The sequence below is a fragment of the Anser anser genome (assembly GCF_964211835.1).
Source record: "Anser anser genome assembly, chromosome: 1".
Lineage (NCBI taxonomy): Eukaryota > Metazoa > Chordata > Aves > Anseriformes > Anatidae > Anser > Anser anser.
This window is the reverse complement of record NC_139720.1, coordinates 169,504,566-169,529,360: the sequence shown is the minus strand read 5'-3', so window position 1 is coordinate 169,529,360 and position 24,795 is coordinate 169,504,566. Positions and strand designations below refer to the sequence as shown.

The 24,795-nt window shown below is 41.2% G+C and overlaps 2 protein-coding genes across 8 annotated transcripts in view; one reads left to right on the top strand and one right to left on the bottom strand.

Moving 5' to 3' along the window:
- The window catches only part of DIS3 (DIS3 homolog, exosome endoribonuclease and 3'-5' exoribonuclease), a 29,822-nt gene extending 18,456 nt beyond the window's left edge, over positions 1–11,366 (bottom strand). The window contains exons 1-8 of one of the 2 annotated variants that reach the window (XM_083810314.1): positions 11,034–11,366; positions 9,421–9,578; positions 8,479–8,669; positions 8,289–8,362; positions 6,159–6,326; positions 2,411–2,575; positions 1,401–1,514; positions 1,172–1,309 (exon numbers count right to left, since the gene is read on the bottom strand). In XM_083810314.1, the coding sequence (XP_083666440.1) occupies positions 1,172–1,309; positions 1,401–1,514; positions 2,411–2,575; positions 6,159–6,326; positions 8,289–8,362; positions 8,479–8,669; positions 9,421–9,578; positions 11,034–11,267 (1,242 nt within the window). In that variant the 5' untranslated portion in view covers positions 11,268–11,366. The remainder of the gene's footprint in view (positions 1–1,171; positions 1,310–1,400; positions 1,515–2,410; positions 2,576–6,158; positions 6,327–8,288; positions 8,363–8,478; positions 8,670–9,420; positions 9,579–11,033) is intronic. The other variant, XM_083810315.1, reaches the window with a different exon arrangement.
- The window catches only part of PIBF1 (progesterone immunomodulatory binding factor 1), a 146,674-nt gene that overhangs the window by 7,177 nt on the left and 114,702 nt on the right, over positions 1–24,795 (top strand). For 2 of the 6 annotated variants that reach the window (XM_083810488.1, XM_083810483.1), the window contains exons 1-5: positions 11,397–11,537; positions 12,114–12,429; positions 13,267–13,367; positions 15,200–15,398; positions 22,526–22,645. In XM_083810488.1, the coding sequence (XP_083666614.1) occupies positions 12,178–12,429; positions 13,267–13,367; positions 15,200–15,398; positions 22,526–22,645 (672 nt within the window). In that variant the 5' untranslated portion in view covers positions 11,397–11,537; positions 12,114–12,177. Of the gene's footprint in view, positions 1–10,432; positions 10,953–11,396; positions 11,542–12,113; positions 12,430–13,266; positions 13,368–15,199; positions 15,399–22,525; positions 22,646–24,795 lie in introns of those variants that run through there. The other 4 variants (XM_083810487.1, XM_083810485.1, XM_083810484.1 and 1 more) reach the window with 4 other exon arrangements.

The following is a 24,795-nucleotide window of genomic DNA, read 5'->3' as shown; positions in this document are numbered from 1 at the left end:
CACTGGGCAACAGAGATACGCATAGAAGTGAGGGCTACATCTATACTAACAAGCTGAACAGGAACATGTGTAAGTTTGCTGTCTGGCCTGCAGGCATCTGCAATGAATAATGGAATAGAATAGCTCAGTTGGAAGGGACCTATGAGTCCAACTGCCAACAATATTTGATCAAAAGTAATTAAATATTTGAGACTATTATTCCACAGATTATTAGTATTAAATTAATTATTAAATTACACAGTAGGAGTCATATTTTCTTCTTCATTTAACCTTCTCATCTTAAACAACTGATTCAGGAGGTCTGAACTTTTCTTTTGCTTCAACTGTACTAAATTCTCCAAAGTTAAAACTGAAAAATCTGTAAAGATGGTAATTCAGTTTTTCAGCAAAGAAAATACATTGTTCCCACAAGCTGCAGAACAACTAAGGTCTAATTTTTCTATGAATTTGTGCTACACCATACATCCCACTCTCTAATACTCACATTAACTGACACCTCTCATCCTCTGCAGCAATGCTGTTTGTCTTAAAACACTTTTCCTGTATGTTCTGAGTTTCCTCCATACCTTTAAATGTGCCTGAGACACCTGTGCTCTCACTACAAACTACACACTCTTACACAAGCCAGTGGAAGCCCCTTCCAAACCTAGTGTTCACCACAAATTGAAGCTTATGTCCAAATTTCCTCTTATATTTTCCTATTTATTTGTATAGAACTTTTAAGAACTTAATTACCTGCAACTCTGCCCCACCTGATAATCTGACTGAATTAGGCCCATATGCTTAAACCTACTTGCCAGGATGCTGATCAGCGTGTAGATGAACAAAGCCAGAAGAAAAAAGTTGACATTTCTAGGAAGCCAGACTAAAACAAGGTAGTCCCTAGTTAGTCTAGATAAAGCACCATAGTTAGGAAGTATAGGTTCATTGCAGAACCTGAGGAGTGGGTTTTTAGGTTTGATAACGTGTAATTTTGGGGGGAGCAAGAATAAACTAAATTATTTGGGGACTTCCTTAATTTGCACCATTAAAGAACAGTATACAAAGAACTTCACAAATCCACGTCAAGACCTTTTGAAGTTACTCCGCATTACAGATAATAATAAACATCTTACCTAATAAACAAGTATAAGTCAGACAGATAAAAGTTCAGAAGGAAACACAAACTTACGTTAGGATACCTAGAATTCCTGGGCCAACCATCAATAGCAACAATTATTCTTTGTCCTTCCAGTGTATCTGCTTGTCTTGTTTCTATTCGAATACGAGGAATCCTGCGATCAGCTGGTGTAAACAAGTGCCGCCTTGCCTATTAGCAGACAGAAAAAGGAACAAATAACTTCTAATTAAAATAACAACAATAATAAAAATCTACCCTTACAATAGCTTTATTACCTTACCTCTTTGATCTGTGATTTGGAAAGCATGCCACAGAATGGTCGCCAGTTTCGTTTTATAATGCCCACTACTTTTCCTGTAGGTCTCAGCATGCTCTTGTTATCAGAAGTCTTCAACTGGTACAAAACAAAGGGGTGAAAAAACACAGTTTTTTGAACTCGTTAACATGTTTGATTACAGCACCTATCTCAAACCTTGGTGGTAATAGGTTATGTTATCACTATAATGCCATAAACTCATATTATGGCTTCATAAACAGAACAATTTTAGTAATGTGACAAACCTTACCTCTGTAAGGATTTTTATGGACATAATTTCAGAACAAAGAACAACAGAAAAAAGATTCTGACGAAATGTTATCTTCTACTGTCTCAGCTTGCTCCCCGAGTATCCCCATTTTCTTTTCCAACCTATTCTTTTAATTTTTAATGAGTCTTTTTAATGTTGCTTGAAATTCTCCAGTAATTCTATACACCGCAATAAATATGTTCCCATGAAATTCAGTAGAAAGATTCTGTTTTCAAAGAAACAAATATTTTTTGGACAGGGTATATATACATGCGTACACACTAAGCAGAATTACTGCTAATAGCTGAATAGTATGTTACAACTGGTTCCAAATATATCCAATGCCATTAAAAGCTGACTCTCATTGTAATACTGTATCTGCTCCTATTCCAGCAACTCCTAATCTACACATTAGCATATAGCTTTGCATTTTGCAACCTGGCTACCACTCAGAAACATTGGAATTATGTAATTTAACAAAATAATCTGGGAATATCTGATAGGGATTAATACCCCTCAAAAAAGCATCCATTTTATACATGTACTCACATATCCAATGCAACTGTAGGACTAGAATAAACATTTAAGTTTCCAAGATTTTTTGAGATAATTACAGCTTTTAGGAAGCAGTATTAAAAAGATGCACAAATCTAAAACCTAATGGTCAGAATATTATAGATTTTGTCTCTCTCTTGACAAATGTTAAAAAAAACAAACAACATACAATGTTTTCTTTCTCCTCTTCAATTTCAACATCATCTTCATTCTGGCCATCATCTTGCAAGACCACTGAGGATGGTGCCACCCATTCATCTTTTGCCAACAACTCCACAGCTACAATATCTTCATGAACTGCTCGGTTTAGATGTTTAAGACCTTGTATAATTATCTGGATTTTTAAAGGACAAAATGAAAACGTTCACAATGATGGCAACAAAAGACCCAAATCAAAGCAGCATAATGGAAGAGTATATATGTACAACAGGCTCTGTACTCTAAAGAATGTTTAAAGGATTTTTTTTTCCACTCTTTAGGCTTATTTTCATACTGATATTACTTCAGGATTCCAACAGTCTCTCCAAAACCATCTCTTTTCACCGGACTTTAAAAAGATATAAAATAATCAGGCAATTCTTCTACTTTTGCAGGCTAGAGGCCTCCACATGCTACCAGGAAATTGGAGTTAAGAGTCAGAGAACATAAGAAGCACCTCCAGCTGCCACCAGCAATAGGGAGGGAAGAGACTGCTGCTGCTGCTTGGAAACAGTGTCTGTACAACTGTACCAACAGCTGTAGGGACAGAATCCAGTATCACAGAATCATCTAGGTTGGAAGAGACCTCCAAGATCATCGAGTCCAACCTCTGACCTAACACTAACAAGTCCTCCACTAAACCACATCACTAAGCTCTACATCTAAACGTCTTTTAAAGACCTCCAGGGATGGTGACTCAACCACTTCCCTGGGCAGCCCATTCCAATGCCTAACAACCCTTTCAGTAAAGAAGCTCTTCCTAACATCCAACCTAAACCTCCCCTGGCACAACTTTAGCCCATTCTCCCTCGTCCTGTCACCAGGCACGTGGGAGAATAGACCAACCCCCACCTCGCTACAGCCACCTTTAAGGTATCTGTAGAGTGCGATAAGGTCACCCCTGAGCCTCCTCTTCTCCAGACTGAACAAGCCCAGCTCCCTCAGCCACTCCTTTTAAGACTTGTTCTCCAGACCCCTCACCAGCTTCGTTGCCCTTCTCTGGACTCACTCAAGCACCTCCATGTCCTTCTTGTAGCGAGGGGCCCAAAACTGAACACAGTACTCGAGGTGAGGCCTTACCAGAGCCGAGTACAGGGGGCCAATCACTTCCCTAGCCCTGCTGCCCACACTGCTTCTTATGCAAGTTGTAGGCCTTCCGGGCCACCTGAGCACACTGCTGGCTCATATTCAGCCAACTATCAACCAATACTCCCAGGTCCTTCTCTACCAGGCAGCTTTCCAACCACTCATCTCCCAGCCTGTAGCTCTGCTTGGGGTTGTTGCGCCCCAGGTGCAGAACCCGGCACTTGGCCTTGTTGAACTTCATACAGTTGACCTCAGCCCATCGCTCCAGCCTATCCAGATCCTCCTGCAGAGCCTTCCTACCCTTGAGCAGATCGACACACGCACCTAACTTGGTGTCATCTGCAAACTTACTGAGGGTGCACTCAATCCCCTCATCCAGATCATTGATAAAGATATTATAGAGGACTGGCCCCAGTACTGAGCCCTAGGGGACTCCACTAGTGACCGGCCTCCAATTGGATTTAACTCCATTCACCATGACTCTTTGGGCCTGGCTACCCAGCCAGTTTCTAACCCAACGAAGTGTATGCCAGTCCAAGCCAAGTCCAAGGTCAAAAGCCTTACTGAAATCAAGGTAGACCACATCCTTTCCCTCATCCACCAAGCGCGTCACTTTGTCATAGAAGGAGATCAGGCTCGTCAAGCAGGACCTGCCTTTCATAAACCCATGCTGACTGGGCCTGATCACCTGGTTGCCCTGCAAGTGACGCGTGATGACACTTAAGATAACCTGCTCCATGAGCTTCCCTGGCACTGAGGTCAAACTAACAGGCCTATAGTTCCCCGGGTCTGCCCTCCGGCCCTTCTTGTAGATGGGCGTCATGTTTGCTAGCCGCCAGTCGACCGGGACCTCCCCTGATAGCCAGGACTGCCAATAAATGATGGAAAGCGGCTTGGCCAGCTCCTCCACCAGTTCTCTCAGTACCCACGGGTGGATCCCATCTGGCCCCATCAACTTGCGTACATCCAAGTGTTGTAGCAGGTCGCCAACCATTTCCTCATGGATAGTGAGGGCCACATCCTGCTCCCCATCCCCTTCCACCAGCTCAGGGTAGTGGGTATCCAGAGAACAATTGGTCTTGCCGCTAAAGACTGAGGCAAAGAAGGCATTAAGCACCTCAGCATTTTCCTCATTTTTTGTAACTAAGTTTCCCCCCGCATCCAGTAAAGGGTGGAAATTCTCCTTAGTCCTCCTTTCTGTGTTGATGTATTCATAAAAACATTTTTTGTTATCTTTAAGGGCAGTAGCCAGATTGAGCTCCAGATGAGCTTTGGCCTTTCTAATTTTGTCCTTACAATTTTGTCCTAATTTTGTCCTTGTTCCTTACAACATCCTTATAATCCTTTTGAGTGGCCCACCCTCTTCTCCAAAGATCATAAACCCTCTTTTTTTCTCCTAAGCTCGAGCCACAACTCTCTGCTCAGCCAGGCCGGTCTCCTTCCGCGCCGGCTCGTCTTTGGGCACGTGGGAACAGACCGCTCCTGAGCCATTAAGATTTCCTTCTTGAGGAGTGCCCAGCCTTCCTGGACTCCTCTGCCCTTCAGAACCTCCTCCCAAGGGACTCTGCCAGCCAGTGTCCTGAACAGCTCAAAGTCAGCGCTCCGGAAGTCCAATACAGCGGTTTTACTGATCCCCTTCCTGGCTTCGCCAAGAATAGAGAACTGAACCATTTCGTGGTCACTCTGCCCAAGACAGCTCCTGACCACCACATCTCCCACCAGTCCGTCACTGTTTGTGAACAGAAGGTCTAGCGGGGCACCACCCCTGGTAGGCTCTCTAACCAGCTGCGTCAGGAAGCTATCTTCCACGCTCTCCAGAAACCTCCTAGACTGCTTTCTCTGTGCCGTGTTGTGCTTCCAGGATATGTCTGGGAAGTTGAAGTCCCCCACGAGGACAAGCGCTGACGATTTCACAACTTCTGCCAGCTGCCTATAGAACTCCTCATCCATCTCCTCATCCTGGTTTGGTGGTCTATAACAGACCCCCCTCCCCCCCCAGGATGCTTGCCTTGTTGGCCTTCCCGCTGATCCTAACCCATAGGGACTCAACCTTATCATTCCCAGCCTCAAGTTCCACAGCATCAAAACACTCTAATATAGAGAGCCACATCACCACCCCTTCTGTGCTGCCTGTCCCTTCTGAAAAGCCTATAGCCAGTCATTGCAGCGGTCCCAAGCAGGACAAACTTCTTGGAGGGGAACAGCCTGAAAATAGCAGGGCAAATAAAGCAAGAGAACCACACAAGGGCTCCCCACAGTTTTTCTCAAAATCCTCTGCAAAGTTGTTTCTCTTTCACCAAACATTTCAAATTGATTTAAGAAAAAATCTTATACCCAAGTCAACTGAAATAGTATTAAGAACTAAGATTCAGATTTTATTATATGTGTTTTATCAAACCACAAATTATACCTTTAAACAGATTACTATTTTTTTTCAAAAAGGGCATATTTGGTATTTCAGCAGTCTATGTCCACACAAACAAAGTAAAAAAATGATGTCAGAAGAACACAGAAGAGAAAAATTAATATAACGTTCCTTTTTAGCATCACAAATCACCATGAAAGAATTACATTTTAGGTCATTACTGACACTGACTAAAATTCACAGTGTGAAGTCAAAATAAAAATCTTACCTCTTTGTTTTCTTCAGCATCTCCATGAACCCAAACAGTAGCTTCAAGATAATTATCTCTGCTTGCCCTATAGGTTCCTTGGAGGTAAATACCAGATTTTATTCCTTGCTGCAATTTGCTAAGAGGAAGGTGTTCTGGGAAAATTATTTTGCCACTTTCTATTTCTTTCTTTAAGGGGAAAAAAAAAGAGAGTCTTTTGTATCTATAATAATTCCAAAACTGTCCTCAAAAACATGAAACTCAAGCTAGCAAACTACAAAATTATAACTATGTGTAGGAATGAACGTGCACAATAATGAAAAACTATTATTAAGCAGTCATTTTTTCTAATGAAGTATAAAATCATAAAGAACATAGAAATATAATAATGTTAGGAACATTTTTTCTCTTCCTGTTTGCCTGCAGTTACTTAAAAATGTACTGCACAAGTAAAATATGTATGTATGTTTACTTGTATATATTGACTAAATACATATTTGGTGAAGAAAATATTATCACAGTACTACATCGCAAAGAGTATAGCACACAGGGTAAGCAGCTGTATGAAACATGAAAACACACTACTAGGACTAAACTTTGAAACAGTTACTAAATTAAAGCTGAATGAATTGCAGATAACCCCTGAAAGTATCAGCTTGGCAGCCCTCTACTTTCTTCCCACTCCTGTGTGTCATAGAATCAAAGAACCACAGGCTACTTTGGGTTGGAAAGACCACCTATTTCCAAAACCCCTGCCATGGGCAGGGACATCTCCCACCAGACCAGGTTGCTCAAAGCCCCATCCAGCCTGGCCTTGAACACTTCCAGGGATGGGGCATCCACAGCTTCTCTGGGCAACCCGTGCCAGTGCCTCACCACCCTCAGAGGAAAGAATTTCTTCCTTAAATCTTATCTAAACCTACCCTCTTTTATTTTAAAGCCATTACTCCTTGATTTATCACTACACTCACTGACAGAGAGTCCCTCCCCAGCTTTCCTGTAGGTCCCCTTTAGGTACCGGAAGGCTGCTATAAGATGTCCCCAGAGCCGCCTTTTCTCCGGGCTGAACAATCCCGATTCCCTCAGCCTGTCTTCACAGGAGAGGTGCTCCAGGCCTTTGATCATCCTCGTGGCCCTCCTCTGGACTTGTTCTAACAGGCCCCTGTCCTTCTTGTGCTGGGGGCTCCAGAGCTGAATGCCATACTCCAGGTGGAGTCTCATGAGAGGAGAGCAGAGGGGGAAAACCACCTTTCTCAACCTGCTGGCCATGCTTCTTTTGATGCAGCCCAGGATACAGTTGACTTTCTGGGCTGCAAGTGCACATTGCTGGCTCATGTTGAGCTTCTCATCAACCAACACCCCCACGTTCTCCTCAGGGCTGCTCTCAATCCGTTCTGCACCCAGCCTGTATTTGTGCTTGGGACTGCCCCAGCCCAGATGCAGGACCTTGCACTTGGCCTTGTGTAACCTCATGGGGTTCACACAGGACCACCTCTCAAGCCTGTCCAGGTCCCTCTGGTGTGTTTCATGCCACTCTGTTAAAAGTAACTGACAATTAATCTTCCCTTTTCTTGGTGGCGTTAGTTTTCAGCTATGTTAATCTTACATGAGCACCTGAACCTTAATTCTGATAAACACGGGACAAAGGGAATAGACAGTGAAGTAACTCATCTTCAAGCTGCAGCATGCATTTCTGTCCACTGACCACTAAATCAGATATTTTGCTAGAAAATGCTTTTGATTAATAATAAATTAACACAAGCTTTCAAATAACAGACTAAACAACAACAACAAAAAAGATCAAATGGTTTGCAATAGACTTCTGAGGTTTTCAGTTTAGTTAAATTATTTCTAGTATTTATACAATTTGTTGAATCACTCATTAAGATTCTCAACCTCATATCAGTTACCTAAAGCAACTGGCTTTTCACAAATAAATAGGTGATACCTACTAATAAGCAAATAAGCAGCAGTAAAAATAGCTGCAATATTTTCTTTTCAGTTAGCAAGAAGTTGTATTGTCAAAAGAGTAATAAAGACCACAGTTTTAATTTTCTAAACTGATGCTAGTAGCCTGACATACAGCATCCAACAATAGACTGCAGAACATTTTACAAAATAAATTAAGCACAAAAGAGAATAAAGACATACCCCTTCATCAGATATGCAAGCAAGACGATCTACAAGATCAGGATTAGCTATCAAGCTTTTTATATACTCCTCACCTACAAAAGCACACACACAAATATTTATGCAAGAGAGGTAATGAATTTAGGTATGAAGACACTGCTGAAATAGTGTATCCATCCAATAAATTGAACATACATGCCATTTAACTTACATGTATAAGCAGTTATCCCTTCCTCAAGGGCTTTCTCTTTATTATTTCTGTCATTTGTTAGAAAGATAACTTGGATCTCCTCATTCTGCATTTTCTTCAAGTGTTCATTGTACCATTTTACTGCTACCCGAATGGCTCTGTCATTGCGGTCATTAGAACTTTCTCCTTGCTCTTGCTCTACGTATGTTTCTCTGAAGAAAAATACAAAGTGGAGGGGGTGGTAAGCAAACCAAAGTGAAAATAAATAATAAATAAATAAATAAATCCCAACATTTATCCGTAGTCACAACATCTTTTTCAGACAAACAAGATTAAGATTGTAAAGCCAAATGAATCACTGCTGTACCAATTTTTAAAACGTGTAACACTAAAGACCACTGAAGAGTTAGGAGACAGGAGGGTCAAGAAAAATAGCAAGGAAGTGTTAATTTCTTACACAACCTCCTCACTGACAATTGAACAGCACTCAAGATGAATACTCCTGTAACTGTGATACTGCTGCAATGGAAACTACTTACGAACACAAATAGAGGCAAATTAATTGCATCTTCATTTCTTAGACCCTTCTGTCACTACCTAACTAACAGATTTTTGAATTATCCTACAGATTGAGCTGGTATATTAATAAAGCATTAGAATATGTTTAAAAGGAACACTGAAATAGAAGAGCATTATTCCATTGTGCAGGTTAACACTATTGCCCGTAAAGTTTAGTCAATACCCTTTTCAGAATATGTATGTGCCTACAGCAGTTAAAAAATTAAAAAGCTCATGGAACATTCAATTATTTCCCAATAGGATTCTTTAGAAGTATATAGTGTTATGCACTAATTAGACCGACGTGTCCATCTAATTTATTTGCCTAGTTCACATGTTCCAGTTGTTTCCCAGCTTTTTAGTGGACATCTACACAACCTTATTATACCCTATTCTACACCTTACCGATGATGCTCGTTGGTGAAAGAATAGAAATGTTTTTCCGGGTTTCCAATCACGTCTCTAATTCGTTTGTACACCGGTGCACTCCGATTCCTGACTTCTTGCAAAACTGTCTGTAGCACAATGACATTCTTGATAACAGGATCTTCAAGTATATCAATCTGAGGAACAAAATGGAAATGCATCAGAATTGTACTTTTTTTCTGTCCAATAACAGGATTTGAAGTATTTGTTTGGTTAATATGCAAAAAACTAATGTATGCTAACATGCTATTCCTGCCTTTCTCTCTTGCCATTGGGAATATGAAGTGAATAATAAGCTGCACCCTTCTGCTTGTAGGCAAAAAGCTCAAATTGGATTTTTCAATCTCTTGTTTTTGTATTTTTTTCTTTTAAATTTAGCACCTTTTTTTTTTGTCTGCTCCTGACAGCCACAGTATATAACCATGTCCAAAAACCCATGCTCCTGTCAGGAGAAAAAGATGCATGCTTCATTTCTGAGCTTGTGGCAAGCAACTGTGTAAACCCACCTCCAAAAAGAGGCAAAGATGAGGTATAGCTGAAACAATTAAGAGCAACACCAGACCAAGCTTCTCTGATGGATGTTTAGATGACCTAGAACAATGTATATAGAGCAAGAAGTTTAATACTATTCTACACACAAGCGGAATTACCAGGCCAAGTGTTACTGTTGCAATCCTGTTCCAGTTGCTAGACAAAACCTTTTCCTGTTGTTACCAAGACTGCCTAATACCCTCTGCTCTGGTTCATAGTACTGCATCCTAGCAAGTTCTCAGAGTGCTCTACAACATATGCAAGCTTTACCAACAGACAATGAGAAGTTCACAGAGAACAGGCTGAAAACATCCACTCTCTTGCTGTTTTGCATGAAAACCCTTACTTACCGCTTTTAATATTGCTAACTGCTAAAACACGAGAGTGCTGTGCCCCTCTCCTGAGTAAGGAATGACAGCATTCAGGACCCACATCTTCCAGCCTCCAACATCTGCAGGGGATATTCTACATTCTACTGATGTACTCAACAGTATTAAAACAAACAAACAAACAAATTAAATACTGAGCTTGAAAATTCACCATCTCCCAGCCTGCTGTACCATCTGTGTTGCCCAGACTCAAGCCACTATATAATTAGCGATGGGTTGCAGAGTTCATCCCAAACTCATGGAGCTGTACCTGGGATAACTTTGTAGGCTCTATTTATCACATGGAACCAACACCACGCTATAAAGCTTGCGGCAGTCCCTGAAGGACAGGAGGCGTATTTAGGACAACTCATATGGGCTACAAAACACAAGAGGCCACATGAGGATCCAGATCGGTGCTCTAGCATCTGCTCACCCTCCCTGCCTGCCTTTCCACACCCACGCCAAACCAAATAATAACCGGGTTTCCACTCCCAGCGTTCAGACAGCAAAACCCTGTAAGGAGGAGGCAACCCAAAGCCAGGAGAAGAGGCAAGACAAGGGGAGCAGCTCCTCGGCCCGGGCTCAGCAGCCCCGGGGACGGGACGCGGGGTAATGGCGCCCACGGGGATTTAACAGCGGCCGGGGGGGAGCCCGGGGGGAGGCGTTGTGCTGTCCCCCGTCCCGGCTCACCTGGTGGAGGAGGAGGTTGGTGTCCGGCAGCAGGTAGTGCGGGCCGGGGCACAGGCTGCTGGCAGCGCCGCTGGGCCGCTCCTCCAAGACGCTGGGGCCGCCGTCGGGGCGCGGGGGGCAGAGCGGGCAGGCGGCGGCGCCGCAGGGGATATCGTCGCGGAGGTAGTGCTCCCGCACCACCTTCAGCACGGAACCAGCCCGGGTCCGCTTCAGGAAGGTCCGCGAGGTTAACATGGCGGCCAGCCGGCGGGCAGGCAGAAAGAGAGAGAGAGGGAGGAAGGGGGGGGGGGGAAGATGGCGGAGGTCGCGTCGCCGCGGTGATGGCGTCGCGCAGCCGCGCTGAGGGGGAGGCGGGAACGCGGCCGGGAGAGCGGTTGTGGGGCCGGTGGTGCTGTGTGGCGCCCGGCCGCCCCGGGGAGTCCGAGCCCACCCCTCTCTCGGTCCTCCAGAAGCGTGCGCTCGGCTGTGCGTCTCTGGAGCAAAACCCGCGGCCTGTCCCCGGTGGTGCGTAAGTAGATGCGGGTGCTGAGCGAACCCCGGAGCTCTGTAACGGCTCCGGACCCTGCAGAGCACCCCGGTCCTACCCCCTGCCCCGGGCAGGCATGGCCCCACCAGGGCAGGCAGCCCGGGGAACCCCCAGTGCCTCGGTTTTGGGAGGTACCCCTAAGGTACCAGGCACATCAGCCCGGTAAAAACAACAGGGATGAAGTTGGGCTTCAGGGGGTGCCTTCTCTGTTTTCTCGGCCCACTCGTGTTGTGCCCCTTGCTGGGTGACGCTCTCTGATGTTTTATGGCTTGGGGTTTCCTTGAATGCTCTTCTGGCAGTGTGAGAAGCAGGTGTGCCAGCAGTAGGCTTACTGAAGTCAAAGCCCTTGTTAGTATCGTTATTTTATAGTATCAAAACCCTTGTTAGTATCGTATATTAAAAGAGAGAGTCCTTGGGAAACCACCCTGTTTGGAACTTCTTAAAATGTCTTCCGTAAGTGAAGAAGAAATACATTACTATGATGTTGAGAAGTATTGCTTGTTTAGTTCATTTTCATAGTGACATCATGTCTTAACTGTTTTGCTTTTTTGCAGTTGACTCTTCAGGGGGTTCGTCTCAAAATATAACTTTAAAAAGTGTTTAAAATAGTGAAAGAAAATGTCACGTAAAAGCTCTAAGGAAATCAGGAAAGTAAACATCTCTAGCTCCTTGGAGTCTGAAGATATTAGCTTAGAAACCACCATCCCAACCGATGATCTCTCTTCCTCTGAAGAGAGGGAAGGTACTGTGAAAGTCACAAAGCAGCTGATCGAACGGAAAGAGTTGCTCCATAATCTTCAGCTGCTTAAAATAGAATTATCTCAGAAAAACTTGATGATTGATAACTTGAAAGTAGAATATTTGACCAAGGTAAGAAATGTTACGTTTCTTTCATCATACAATCGTTTCTTGTTTCTGCTGCTTTTAGAGTGTCGTAGAAGCTTGAGTTCTCAAAAGGATGTCTCAGAACTGTGTACTGGAATCCTACTTAGCGTTTTATTTGTTTATTTATTTAAAATAACAAAAGGAGGAAACAAAGGTACAGAAGATGTAACTGAGTTGGCCGAGGTGTTACACTTACAAATGGATGAGTTGGGATCACGTTAGGTCTATTTAGTTTTTTCCATTTCTAAAGTAAAAGGAAAAAGACCTGTTTTCTTTTTCAGAAACAGTAAATAATTTGCCACTGATGTGAAAAAGTTAATGGGGCTTTTAAGCTGAACTTGATGTAGGCTAGAAAAAGTCCTCTGAATGTTATTGAGTAATCTGTTAGTGAAGATGTAGCTAAAACATGCTACATAGTAATAATAATAATAGTAGGAGATTTTGTGTACAATTTCAATTAAGATGGGTGAAACTAAGAAAGGTTTTGTAAAAGTTTTGCAACATTTGTGTGAAGTCCAGGTTTACAACCTCTTGTACAACTGGTCATTTCACTGGTTTGTTGGCATAAGTTTAAGGTTACTTTGAAATCAGCCAGATAAGTAGCTATCTGGATGAAATAAGCAGTCGTAGAACTAAGTCTTTCTAATTTGGGGCAAAATCCGTATTGTATTTTGTGAAGCCTTAGCATATTTAGAGACTTTGTTAGACAATCATCTTTGTATTTCCAGTTCTCTGCTTTTTCTTAATAGTTGTAATTCTTTAAAATAAATGCTTAGCAAACAAGCAAAAGGTAACTTATTTTCTGCATTTTGTTTTCTTTAGATTGAAGAGCTGGAAGAGAAGCTTAATGATGCAATCCATCAAAAGCAGCTGTTGTCTTTACGACTGGATAGCCAGCTGGCATTACAGCAAGAAGACGCTAGGTATGACAAAGTAAAGCTAAAAACTTTAATAGTTTATTGATAGGAACTCAGATTAATTCACGCTAATGAAAAGTGGTGGTTATCAGTTGCAGGAATATTTTTATTTTGCAGATTATACTAATATTTCCATTCTAAACAGTTCAGAATAAGTAAATTTTAATTCAGTTCTCACTTACTGAAGTCTGCGGTTTTGACTTTATTGTTATCTGCATTCAAAATTTAATAGGAACTTGTATAAGGGATGTTTTAAAAAACTGTAAAGAGCAAAAAGAGCAAGTAGAGGGAGCAGACTTTGAATCACTAAAATTGAATTTTTTATAACTGCTCAGCCTGTATGACTTAGGAAAGGTAAGGGCTTACCCTTAACACTTCCAGGGATTGCAGTTTGGTCAGAAATGCTTCATGTTAATGAGGCAGAAATTTACTTTTCTCCTTGCTCTTCTGCAGCATTTTGAATTAATCTATAGCTGAGAATAGACTGTCTAGCATAGCAGGCTTCCCCAGGTTACTTTGGCAATTAAATTTTTTAACACCTATAAGTGGTCTGTGAAGGGAGAACATTACTAAACTGTCTCATGTTACAGTAAAGAATACACCAACTCAGAGGATGTGACTAATTCAAAGTCATATTCTGTAATAATCCTGGAACAGATTTAGTGCTATAAAGACAGATCTGAGATCAGCAGACTTTCAACCAAGAGCAGCTGATTGTTGGAGAAGTGTCTCTAATTCTGTATGGCTGTTTGCACAAGGGGGAATATTTTTGATTGCTCATAATAAATTATCTGAGATAAATAAATTATCTAACTCCCTAAAGTAGTAACGTTCAAAATACTAGTAATACTAGTGGGCATAAAAAGGTTGAATTGCTTTCCTTTCTTCACTTTTTTCATTAGTTGTCTGTTGCCTCAATTCTCATCCCTGTTTAACAGAATCATAGACTATCTACGGAAAACGTCTTTGTATGACTGCTTTGATGAGAAGTTTTCTTTTGAAAAAAGAATTGTCTTGTTATACTAATGATTAAATTTATGACTTCTAAAATAATTTAGAAGCTACTGCTTTTTGAAGAACAATTTAATTTGAATATGATTTGAAGTGTTACAGAAAAAAATAAAAAAGACAGTTGCTTCTGATTTAAAAAAAAAAAAAAAAGACAACTTCTGAAACATCTCTTGCTAAACATCCAGTTCTCTTGCTATACAGTACCTTGTCACTGGTGAGAATAGTGATGGCAGTGTTTTGAGTCCGGAAGTAACATTGCTTGTTTAAACGTTTGTTGCTTTTTTTAAAGGACCCCGATTTGTATGTACAGGGCAGAACAGGTATTTACAGGATAGAGTATGAAGGGATGGATGTGTATGGAATAGACCATAAGTATGTATATTCTGACACTCAGAGAGACACGGGTTGAAGTTAATACAGCTTTATTTGGTGATTTATTAGTTCCTTGGATTTTGGAAATAAATTCTGCTTTTTAACCCTTTAATTGGCAAATTAAAACTAATTCATAAATTCAAGTCAGCACATATGGAGGTTAATTGTCACTTCACAGAATCAACATAGTATTTATTGTCAGTGACTTCGGGCTACTGTCAGTACAATTTTGCTGAACTGTGTGTGGGACTATGAAGCTCCTGTTTTTCTATTTATACGATGTCAGATGTGATTGTGTAACCATGGTGGTGTATACTCTTGCACTGATTTCCTAATCATACTCTAAATTTTCTCCTTTATGACACAAGCATAACTCCCTTGCTAGGATATCGTGCAGGTTTTTGACTTGTCTTACTCACTGCTTCATGTCTTCTGTTTTCAAATCAATCTTAAAGAAAACATCAAGCTCTAATGAAACAAGAAATGGAAACTATTTTATTGAGACAAAAGCAGCTGGAGGAAACAAATCATCAATTAAGAGAGAGGGCTGGAGATATCCGTCGGAGCTTGCGAGGCTTGGAATTAACAGATGACTGCTATGAGAAGCTAAAGTCTCTGCCTGAAGATCAGCTTTCCATCCCTGAATATGTTTCTGTGAGTATTGTGTCCTGTGTTGGCTTGGAATAGACCTGTGTGCAGGGTCTGGTTGGGATGGCATTAACTTTCTTCATGGTAGCCTACATCTTCCTGTGTTCTGGATTTGTGGCTAAAACAGTGTTGATAACACACCAGCATTTTGGCTGTTCCTGGTGATTGTGGTGTCAAGGCCCTCTCTTTCCCTGCTTTGACTCCTGCCTAAGGTGATCAAGCTAGGGGTGATCATGAGTGTCAGAGGAGACACAGCTGGGACAAGTGACCTAAATTGGTCAAAGGCTTGTATACATAGTGTCATGCTTGGCAACATAAACTGAAGGCAGAGAAAGAAGGTTGGGGGATGGGAGTGGTGATGGCTGCTTCAAAGGTCACTGTCGAGACTGGCTGCGTACTGGTCTGTTTGTGGGAGGTGATGACTGTTTTTGCATTGTTTTTTTCTTCCAAATTCCCCTTTCATTTTCTGGTATTAAACTGTGGAGAAAACTTCCCATTCTCTCCACTGTCCTGCCTCAAGTGGGGGCAGGGAGGGTGTGAGCAAATATATGGGAATATGACTGCTGGCCAGGCCAACCCACCACAAGCTGTAAACTGCTTTTATTTGAAATCAAGGGGATCTACAGATTGTAGAAGCCATTCTGGATGTCTAGAGTTCTTATTCTTCCTTAGCTAGAAATGAAAGACTTTTGTGCAGATGTGCATTTGGATCAATCCATTCTGATTGGATTCCAGTAAAGAAGAGAACCTTTTAATCCCAGACTCTGATCGCTTGAAGAGTTGAACTGCTGATAAGAGAGTAACACAAATGGGGTGTTTCAATTAAATGGTGAGCAATGACACGTCGGTGATCTGGAATACAGCAGGGTGAAAATAGGAATTTGAAACTCAGCTTTGCCAGCGAGTTAGGATGGTTCTTGCAAACATCTCTTGCTTCTCTCATGCTTTCAATCTGGTGTTTTCCTGTCTCTGACTAAATACAGAAGATAAAGAGTAGCTTAAATTATGCTTTAGTTCTGACTTCCTTGCTTTAAGAAGTTTGTTAATTCTGGATCATGGGTAAACTTAGGGGAGAGGGAGCAGTATTCAGCTAGCAGTAAAAAGGCAATGTTCTCACAGACTATGGACATGTCCAGAACACCCTGGGCTCACTTTTGAGAATGTAAAGGGTTTAGATATGTAACTCTGATTCACCAAAGTGCTAGTATTGTACTTACCTATAGAGGCAGTTATTAAGGAAGGTGTAATTAACATGATTTTAAAAAGCTTAGTGTGCTAGTTGAGTTATAAATACCGTGTGAGTGAGCTCTCTTGTTGGATGGAAGTCATCATACACCATATTCTAGACTTGTACAGAGAAATAAAGCCTATCATCCTTAGCCAAAGATGTTCTTGGGAACATCTCTTTCAGAAGTTCCAAAACTTGGATTTCTGAAAGTACTAGGAAAATTTTAAGGCTCTGAGTGATAAACAAAAATGCTTAGGTTGGAGCCTACTAGGTTACTACCCCCTAACTGTCTCTTCCACCCCTTATCCTTTATATAAAGTATTTGAAGGTTGTTTGTTTTGCTGATTCCTGCACTACCATGGTTGACAAAACAGACCTTAAACAGAAACTGAACTCCATGTCAGCTTGCTTGAAATTGGTGTGCAGGAAGCTCCCCTCCTTCAGGAACTGATTGACAGGCAGTTTAAAAGCCTGTGTCGCTGAGCAGGACAGGCATCAGGAATTAATGGCCTTGCCAACTGCTTTAAGTGAAGCTGTCACAGTATGATTAAAGTGCTTGGACTGTGTTTGTGAGTAGAAGGGGGTTCTCAAAAAGCTGTGAAGTGAGAGTGGTAAGAGCCACCTTCTACCCCAATCTACCTTCTACCTTTATTTTCCTTTTGCATTCAGCCAAGTGCTTGGTGACCCAGACTCCACTTCACTAAAGCCCCTTTCCTCCTTACACATATGTCATCTGGTTCTTTTGAAGAACTGCTGGTCTTGGTCTTTTTTTTTTTTTTTTCCTCCTCCCAGGAGAAGATATTCTGAAGATATACTGTAGTAAGATGCTCTTTTCTGCTTGTTCTCCCAACTTTTTTCACAACGGGATCAGTGTGAACCTGAGCATACCACTTAAGCCCAGGGCTTGCTTATCATTACTTTGAGTTATTCAGCTGATACGGACACTGGGAGGGTACAAAGATGTTTTACATGGCCTGTCTGTGTATCCATTTGACTCCTGGAGGCTAGGAAAGGATGTTGAGAAGAAAGTGATTTCTTCTGATGCTCTTCTCAGCTTTGCTCACCTAAGGAAGAACAGTGTGTTACTCAGGCAGATAAAATGTCTGGATGCAGATTTATGCGCAGACCAATAGTATAGCCTATTGATATTAGGGTAAACTTCTCTTGGCAAGAAAGGGTTCTGCTTAGAGAAAATTTGAGCAAGAAATCTCCAGACTTGAAGATGAGAACTTTTTTCTATTTATCAGCATTAAAATACTGCCTTCCAATTCTTCAGGATGCAAGCAAATTTATATACCATGCATATACTTGATTTGCAACAGGGACAAACAGCAGGAGTACAGTTTGAAATACAGATATTGCAAACTTAAAATACTAGAATTAAAACAAATGTGAGATGTTTTTCTCTTTTCTTCCACAAAGGGGTGCAATAGTGACATGTTAGAGCTAAGGCTAAGCAATGTTCATCCTGGATGACGATGACAAATTTAAGGTGATAACAAATGACAAGTATTTTAAGCACCTTTCTTTCTTATTGTTGTTTTTGTTGGTTTGTTTTCAACTTGTATGTAAAAACTTAGATTTTTTTTTCATCACTTTTGAAAATTATTTTAAAGAAATGGCATATGTGAAACTTTAAAGCACTTCAGGGCACTGAACTGGTGCTTGGCAGCTGAATCACTTAACGTTCTCAATAAAGTTGTGAGCATTTTATGTACGCATCTGTGTTTTAAAAAAAAATTGTTTAAATGAGTCAGTCTGCAGTTATGTCTCAATTGTTCAGTTTTAAGTAGGCTAGAAAGGTAAGTAAAAGCTACGTTTTCCTTCTGAACCCTGAAGGGGGAAAAAAGCTGTTAAAAATGGTTTCTTCTTATTCAGATAGGTTTGATTTTAATCACTGTGTCTTTTGTTTGTATCATTTTTGCTGCCTACAGCTGACCTGCTCTCTTCTTTTAGAAGGTGCTTAACTGTAGCATCTGCTTTCATGTAACTTCATTTGACAGGTGCCAAATTTTCCCTTCTTTTGCACCCACCAATTTGTAGCCAAACTAGCTGTTGTGGTTTAACCCAGCAGGCAACTAAGCACCACACAGCTGCTCACTCAGTAATCCACTGCCCTGCCCAAGTTGAATGGGGGGGACAACCAGAGACTCATGGGTTGAGATAAAGACAGTTTAATAGGACAGAAAAGGGAGGGAAAATAATGGTAATAATTATGATAAGGAATGCACAAAACAAGTGATGCACAATGCAGTTGCTCACCGCCCACTGACCAATAGTGCCCAGCCAGACCCTGAGCAGCCTCCCCCAGCCAACTCCCTCCAGCTCCCTAAAGCATGCAGCTGTGTGGTATGGGACATCCCTTTGGCCAGTTTGGGCCAGCTGTCCTGCCTGTGTCCGCTCCCAGTTTCTGGTACACCCCCAGCCTCCTCACTGGCAGGGCAGTGTGAGGAGCTGGAAAGTCCTTGGCTCTGTGCAGTCATTGCTCTGCAACAACTAAACATCAGCGTGTTATCAGCATTGTTCTCATCCTATATCCAAACCACAGCACCATACCAGCTGTGTAACAGGATGACAATTAACTCTATCCTAGCTGAAACCAGGACACTAGGTTTCCATAAAGGTTTTTTTTTTTTAAAGTGCTTTTATTGGTGACAACAAAGCTTTTTAAGAAAAATAATTTAAAAATTTTATAATCGGTTTTGGGAGGGGCAGGGGGGAGGTTTGCTTGAAATTCAGTGTACAACTTCAGATACAATCAGACTAATTCCGAAAGAATCTGGACAGATAGAAGCTGTAGTTAAATTGTACATACTTACTTCATTGCATGCACATTTCTAAAGCATTTTTGTAAGGATGTAGTTGAAGCCTGGAGTAGGTCAGAAAGAAGCCACAAAACTAACTTCACTGTTTAATTTCATGTGAACCTGTTAGAAGCAATGTGATTTCACAGACACACGTGAAAAAATACTCCTTAAATATTGTAGGACTAGAATACTGCATGAATAAAATAGTAGTGAAACAATAAAGCAAGAAAATTAAGTTAGTTCACTTAAAATGAAAATACAACTTGTAGTAGAACTGTGGCATGTGACAGTTGAATTTGTCATTTGAAATATTTGGAACACGAAGAAAATTGTCATACCATATCTTGGGTTAAATTGGATTAGTTTTAAAAATCTATCACTTAGGAGGGAAATTAAGGATGTAAGTAAACAACCATAACAAATTGAAAATCCCTTGGACACTTCTCATTATCTCCTGCTAATTACAGCGCAATGGAGGCCAGCCTTCCTGCATGGAAATGTTTGATTGTTCTTGAACACTGATTTTATCTATACTTTTTTACTTGCATTTCTTATTTATGCATATATAAAATAAAATATTAGTGGTGGGAGGGGGCACAGTAGTTTTTGCCTGAAAATGCAAAGTAATCTATTCATCCCCCTAAATCCCTAAATAAACATTTTAAGGTAGGAAGTTAATCCAGAAGTTGTAGTGGGGGGGGGAGTACTAAGTACTGCCATAAAGGCTCTTTCTTCTTTGCGTTTTCCTTTGTTTTTATTGTTAACTTTGTGTTTTTAATACTGATTTTTTTTTTGTGTCTGTTCTCGTTCAGTAGAAGTGTTCTGGGAAAGCTTTATAAATCTGACAATTTTTTTTTATCAGAGGCTACGCTTATGATGGGAGTGGGGTGGCGTGGGATAAGGAAGGAGTATATGTTAAATAGATTTAAAAAAAATCCTTTTATAAGACTTTCCAGTGCCAATTGTGCAGGGGCGCATTTGTGTTTATGCCGGAAGTATTTATACTGTATGTATGAGGTTTTTTTTCTTCCAAAATGTATTGTATAGTAAGCCTAGAATGATAACTGTAATTCTGGGACATATCCCCTTGGAATAGGGTAAAATCCACATCCCCAGTCTTGGGGTGTGTTAGCTAATTTCAGTCTAAGTTTCTTCAAGCCTCCCCTTTTCTGTGTTCAGCTGTGGGGTTTTGCCACAGTGTTGGTGAGCTGGTTTAGGCAGCTGGTTGGATTGTAAAGCAGCTTTTGTTGCTATTTGGATGGTGCGAGGGGGTGTTTTTGGGGGCAAGGGTGCTGAGAATTAACTGTGTTTGGTTTAGATAGGATATAGTTCTACAGAAGCTGAAACCCAAGCTTTCCAGTCGTTTCCTTCAGGATTCATCTCACAAAACCCAAATGGACTGGTAGTGTAGTTTCATGATGCAGCTGAACCCACAGAGCACCACGTTACTGCTGGAAGTGTGTGGGTGGTGGTGGTGTGGTCAGACTTCTGGTGGTGTGCTGTGCTCGCTTCTGTGCTTGCTCTTGTGTTTTTTCTTGGTGTACAGGGAGCAGATTGAACACACTGAACAGGCAGAAAACAAAGCTCATCTCTCTCCTTGGCTTCCTACCCCACAAAAAATGTATATTGTCTCAGGAGGGTTAGCAAATTAAGCTGGTTTACTGCTAATCAAATAGGCTTTGGAATTGGCACAAGTAGAGGGGGCAACCATGTGCTCCCCTTCCAGCTGTATTTTTATTTTTTTTTTTTGCTTGGTCAGCATGGTGGTTTTACTCGGGTGCGCAGCCAAGCTCCACCACAACCGCTCTCTCACTCCCCCTCCTCAAAGAGGAACGGGGAGAAAATAAGATGAAAAGGGCTCAAGGGTTGAGATGAGGACGAGGAGATCTCACAGTAATTATCGTGACAGGCAAAACAGACTCAGCATAGGGAGATAGTAAGATTTATTGCCTATTACTAACAAGCTAGAGAAGCGAGAAACAAAGGAAAGAAACCAAAAGCACCTTCCCCCCATCCACCCTCTTCCACCTCCTCCCCCCGAGCGGCGCAGGGGAACGGGGGAACGGGGGTTATGGTCAGTCTATAGTGCTTCTTCTCTGCCGCTCCTTCTTGGTCACTCTCGTCCCCTGTGCTGTGGGGTCCCTCCCACGGGATGCAGTCCTTGCTGAACTGATCTGGTGTGGGCTTCCCACAGGCTGCAGCTCTTCAGGAACTGCTCCAGGTATGGGTCCGTACCATGGGGTCCATCCCTCAGGAGCAAACTGCTCCAGCCTGGATCCCCCACGGGCAGCAGCTCCTGCCAGCTCACCTGCTCCTGCGTGGGCTCCTCTCCACGGGCTACAGGTCCGGCCCGGAATCTGCTCCGGCAGGGGTCTTCCACAGGCCGCAGCCTCTGTCGGTGCAGGTCCACCTGCTCCACCGTGGTCTCCTCCACGGGCTGCAGGGTGGAACCCTGCTCCACCGTGGTACTCCATGGGCTGCAGGGGGACAGCCTGCTTCACCATGGTCCTCACCACAGGCCTCAGGGGACTTCTGCTCCGGCGCCTGGAGCACCTCTCCCCCTCCTTCTTCACTGACCTTGGCGCCTGAAGGCTGTTCCTCACTCCTCTCACTCTCCCAGATGCTGTGTGGCGCAGCGTTTTTTTTTTTTTTTTTCCCCTGTCTTAAATATGCTCTCACAGAGGCGCAAAACAACATCACTTATTGGCTCGGCTCTGGTCAGCAGTGGGGCCCTTATCAAACATGGGGCAGCTTCTAGATCCTTCTCACAGAAGCCACCCCTATGGCCCCCTGCTACCAAAACCTTGCCACGTAAACCCACTACAGTCAGCCAGACTGGGCACTGCCTCCATTGAACAAAAATGTATATCTTTACCTTTATTCTTTTTTTTTTTTTAAGTACCAAGCACAAATTGATTATTTCTTAGCTGCTTTTTTCAAAGGCTGAAGAAAGTTACTGTCTTTAGTTTAACCCCCCAACCCAGGTTCCTGGTATGCACTATTTTATGAATACGAAAATATTGAGCTGACTTGTTTTGGAGATTGTAATACTGCAATTTTGTCAGTCTGAATTTTAAATATATATTTTGTTCTTTTAGATTCGATTCTACGAAGTAGTCCATTCCTTTAGAAAAGAGCTAAGTGACCTACAGGCGAAAAAGGAGACCCTAACAGAAGAACTAAGCGGGTACAAATCCCAACTGAAGTGTGTGACGGAGGTCTGTGTACTTTAATTGTATCAGCTAAGAAACTGTGTAAATATATATATACTTGTATGTGTCATAGAATCATAGGGACACACATCTCTCAACAGATATTACTACGTATAAACTTGCTCCAAATCATGTATATGATACAAAAGTTTTTTGGATAAAATTTAGTTTGGGGGATGGATAGAGAGCAAAAGTGCTGTCTATGTGCTTGTATAACAGTTAATTTTATATTATTGCTACCCTGCAAGATCTACTTACAAGCTTACTGCTGTTAAGGTGTAAGACATAGCTCTTACCAGTTTTGTCATGCTCTTTGATGGTAAAGTTCAGATAGGTGAAGCTGAGACAGCAGATTTATCCATGAGTAGTCAAAGACACAAATGATCAGCATATAGTTTTCAACATGGTGGTACTGTTAAAAATTTGCTTCACCTTCTGTTTTCACAATATATAAATAACATTTTTTTTGCATTCTTTGGTGCTACATCTTCTCTGTTATGCTCTTCATATATTTTTGTTTTCTAATTTATCTTTCTACTAAACAGACAATTTGATTTTGGGTAAGATAAATATCTAAAGTAGAGAAAAGTTATCTAGATATATTTAGGCTTTGTTTTCAGACTAAAGAAGTTGAAACAATATAAGGAGAATGCTGTTTTTTAAGGTATTTATAAATACTAATAGTGTCCTTATACAGCTAGGATGTTGATTAGTTTTGTATTGTAGCTTAGTTCTGCATAAATCTGGAGCTTCAGCTACCCAAACTATATTTATCTAAATCATGGCTGACAGGGACTTAAATGCCACTGTCATTTCATTACTTCTGAAATTATCCTTCAGTTACCACATCTTTTTTTTCTTTTTTTTTCCTTTAAAATTTACTTATGGAATAATCAAGTGTAAAGAGATGGTAAATCATGCAGGGTTGTCCTGTGAAAATGGTGTTTTCATTTTTCTTCTTGATTGAATTTGGCAAAAAAAAAAAGTCAATAAAATTTTCTCATTTATATGCTTCAGCATTAGTTTGTGCTCATCTCTGATCATATTTGAAATCAGATTAATGATGTTGACTTTGATTTACAAGGGCACTTTCATTCACTGTACACTTAATGTGCCCTGACTTAGTAAATTCTATAGGAGTATTTCATACTTGCGAGATTTAGTTGACATCCATGTTAATTTTTCTGCAGCGATTAAATGTAGTAGTAGGTGATTAAAATTGTGCTAGAAAACACAATTGTTACAGACCTTTGGTACAGACCTTTCTTTAATGTGGAGGTTTCTCTGGTTTTTGTTGTTTTTTTTTTTTAACCACACGATGGCACTATCCACCTTTCCCACTGATTTATTTTTCAAACATTGAAGTTTACTGTGATTTTCTTCTGATGCTGATGAGAAAGCACTAGACCTTATCTGTGTTAAATTGAGGTGGTTATTTTTGCTTATACACCGTTTACATAATCATTCCTAACCTGGGAGATAATTAGTGAGATTAAGTACCTTATTTAAAAAAAAAAATCAGAAAAGAGATCCAGATGTTGAAATGTCACAAGTTTTACAGTTACTAATAAAAATAAGTCTTTAGGACTCATTTCCTTTTCTCTGAAATCTCATTTCCTAGGTTTCAGATAAGATCGCTTAGTACATTTGGAATAACTTGTAGGGTTGAGTTTAATGTAAAGTTTTCCCCCTGTCCATTATGTGTAGAGGTGACATGTTTTGGAATTTTAATGAATGTGGCCTGATACTGGTATTTTATGTACGGAGAGGCACGAGTCTCAGTATTTTGCTTCTAGCAAGTTCAGATTTGACCCAACGATGAATATCACCGTAACAAGGTACCTCAGTTTGTTTCCTGCAAGGCAAGAGGAGCATCAAAATGTGAGGGTACTTTAGAATCTCTAACGTACTTAGTACACTAAAGCTAATATACACCAGCATTTTTTGCAACATACAAATAAATGGTTTCAATGTGTACTGTTGGGGTTAACTTTGTCACTTGAACTCCTTTGATACGGTCAGGCGTCACTACGAGGAAATATATCAACAGGAAATAAAACACAGTTTCATTCAGTGTTATTTAATCTCTTGCACCCTTTTACTACTTTTGTGTAATAATCATTCTTTATTTCCAATTGCATGAAATACAGTTGCTG